At 68.3% G+C, this 1,418-nt stretch overlaps 1 protein-coding gene across 1 annotated transcript in view; it reads right to left on the bottom strand.

Annotated features, from left to right (window-relative positions):
• LOC114028051 (zinc finger protein 879-like) overlaps positions 1-1,418 on the bottom strand; it is a 28,281-nt gene that overhangs the window by 26,621 nt on the left and 242 nt on the right. The window contains exons 2-5 of the mRNA XM_027842237.1: positions 981-1,375; positions 782-879; positions 618-746; positions 509-586 (exon numbers count right to left, since the gene is read on the bottom strand). Coding sequence (XP_027698038.1) covers positions 509-586; positions 618-746; positions 782-879; positions 981-1,375 — 700 coding nt within the window. The remainder of the gene's footprint in view (positions 1-508; positions 587-617; positions 747-781; positions 880-980; positions 1,376-1,418) is intronic.

Raw genomic sequence — 1,418 nt, forward strand, 5'->3', positions numbered from 1 at the left:
GCTGGACGCTACCCAGATGAGCCACCCAGCCCACCGAAGATCCCTGGGGGTCAAAAAGCTCAGCTTGGGCCTAGGGGGCGGGGGTGTGCAGGAGACACCGTATGGTGGGGTCGGTCCTACGGCAGCATCGGAACAAGTTTCATTCTAAGCACCCAGGCTACGAGGAGGCATGACCTAGGGCTGCTCCCAAAGGATGCTCACGCTCCCTCCGTGGCTCACACACGCTGAAGGCAGAGCCTCCTTGCACACTCTCACACTCAAGCCCGCACGCACAGACTCACCCCCCAAGAGCGGTGGGGATGCCACGCACACGCACTGATGCACTGGCACTCACCAGTGCAACCCACGCACACTCACGCATGTGCCCAAGGGCAGACAGGCAAGTGCACGTGTGCACGGCCACACACGAGTGCAATCACGCGCATGCACACTCACGAGCCCTGACACACGCACACTCACGCACAACAGCGGCCACGATCCAGCGTACTCCCGCAGCACGCCCACTCACCCACGCCTCCGCAGTCCTGCAGCGGTACACGAGGGGCCCCACCTGCACCCGCCCCCGCCCCCACGCCCACGCGCGCTCCTGGCTCCGGCTTCACCTTCCGCAGCCCCGCGGACAAAGGCCAGAACGCCCAGCCCGGAGGCGCACTGCGCCTGCGCGCCGGAGGCTCCCGAACTACAACTCCCAGCATGCCCCACCGTCCGAGTTCACAGGCCCGGGGCGGTCCCAGTCTTGCCCGCGCCTGCGCAAACGGAACTTTATAGCCCCGCCCCCCACCTCCTTCGGATCCGGCGCAAAGAGGGCTAGGGGCTTCCCGGTGTCAGGCGGGGGCTCGGCCCGGGTCGGGCTTGGGCCCTGCCTGCGGGGCTGCCCCGCTGAGCAGGTTCACAGAATTAAAGGGAAGTCGGGCTTTTCCGTTCTGGGCCCTTCTTCGTTTAGAAAGATTTGTCCAAAGAAAGTGTTCCCCTCCCCCCACCCCCCCGTACCGGCCGCAGCCGGCGCTCGTAGGGCGCTCTGACGCCGGCGGGGGCGCTACACATATCCCACCGGACCCTCGCAACAACCCGGGGAGGGGCTGCTGGGGTTGGCCGCCTTTTACAGACGGGGAAACTGAGGCAGGCCGAGTGACGCGGCCGGGGTCGCCCCGCTGTAAGCGCTCGCTGAGGCGCCACCTGGCGGCCTCGGAAGCTAGTGCCGAAGAGGCGGGTCCTGACGCCGCGGCTGCCCGGAGTCGGGCTCCTGGGGGGTCGGTGCCCTCGGGGGGCGGGGTGGGCAGCCGTCCTGGGGGCAGCAAGGAGGGGCAGACCGGCCAAGCCCAGGCGGGGGAGGGCTCCACGGGAGATGGTGGCCCACGTGGGCGGGGGGCGCGGCCTGGCTGGGCACATGGGTGAGGGTATAGCCCATCTCGGCACGT

This window comes from Vombatus ursinus, unplaced genomic scaffold (genome assembly GCF_900497805.2).
Source record: "Vombatus ursinus unplaced genomic scaffold, bare-nosed wombat genome assembly UNPS02014868.1, whole genome shotgun sequence".
NCBI classification, from domain to species: Eukaryota; Metazoa; Chordata; class Mammalia; order Diprotodontia; family Vombatidae; genus Vombatus; species Vombatus ursinus.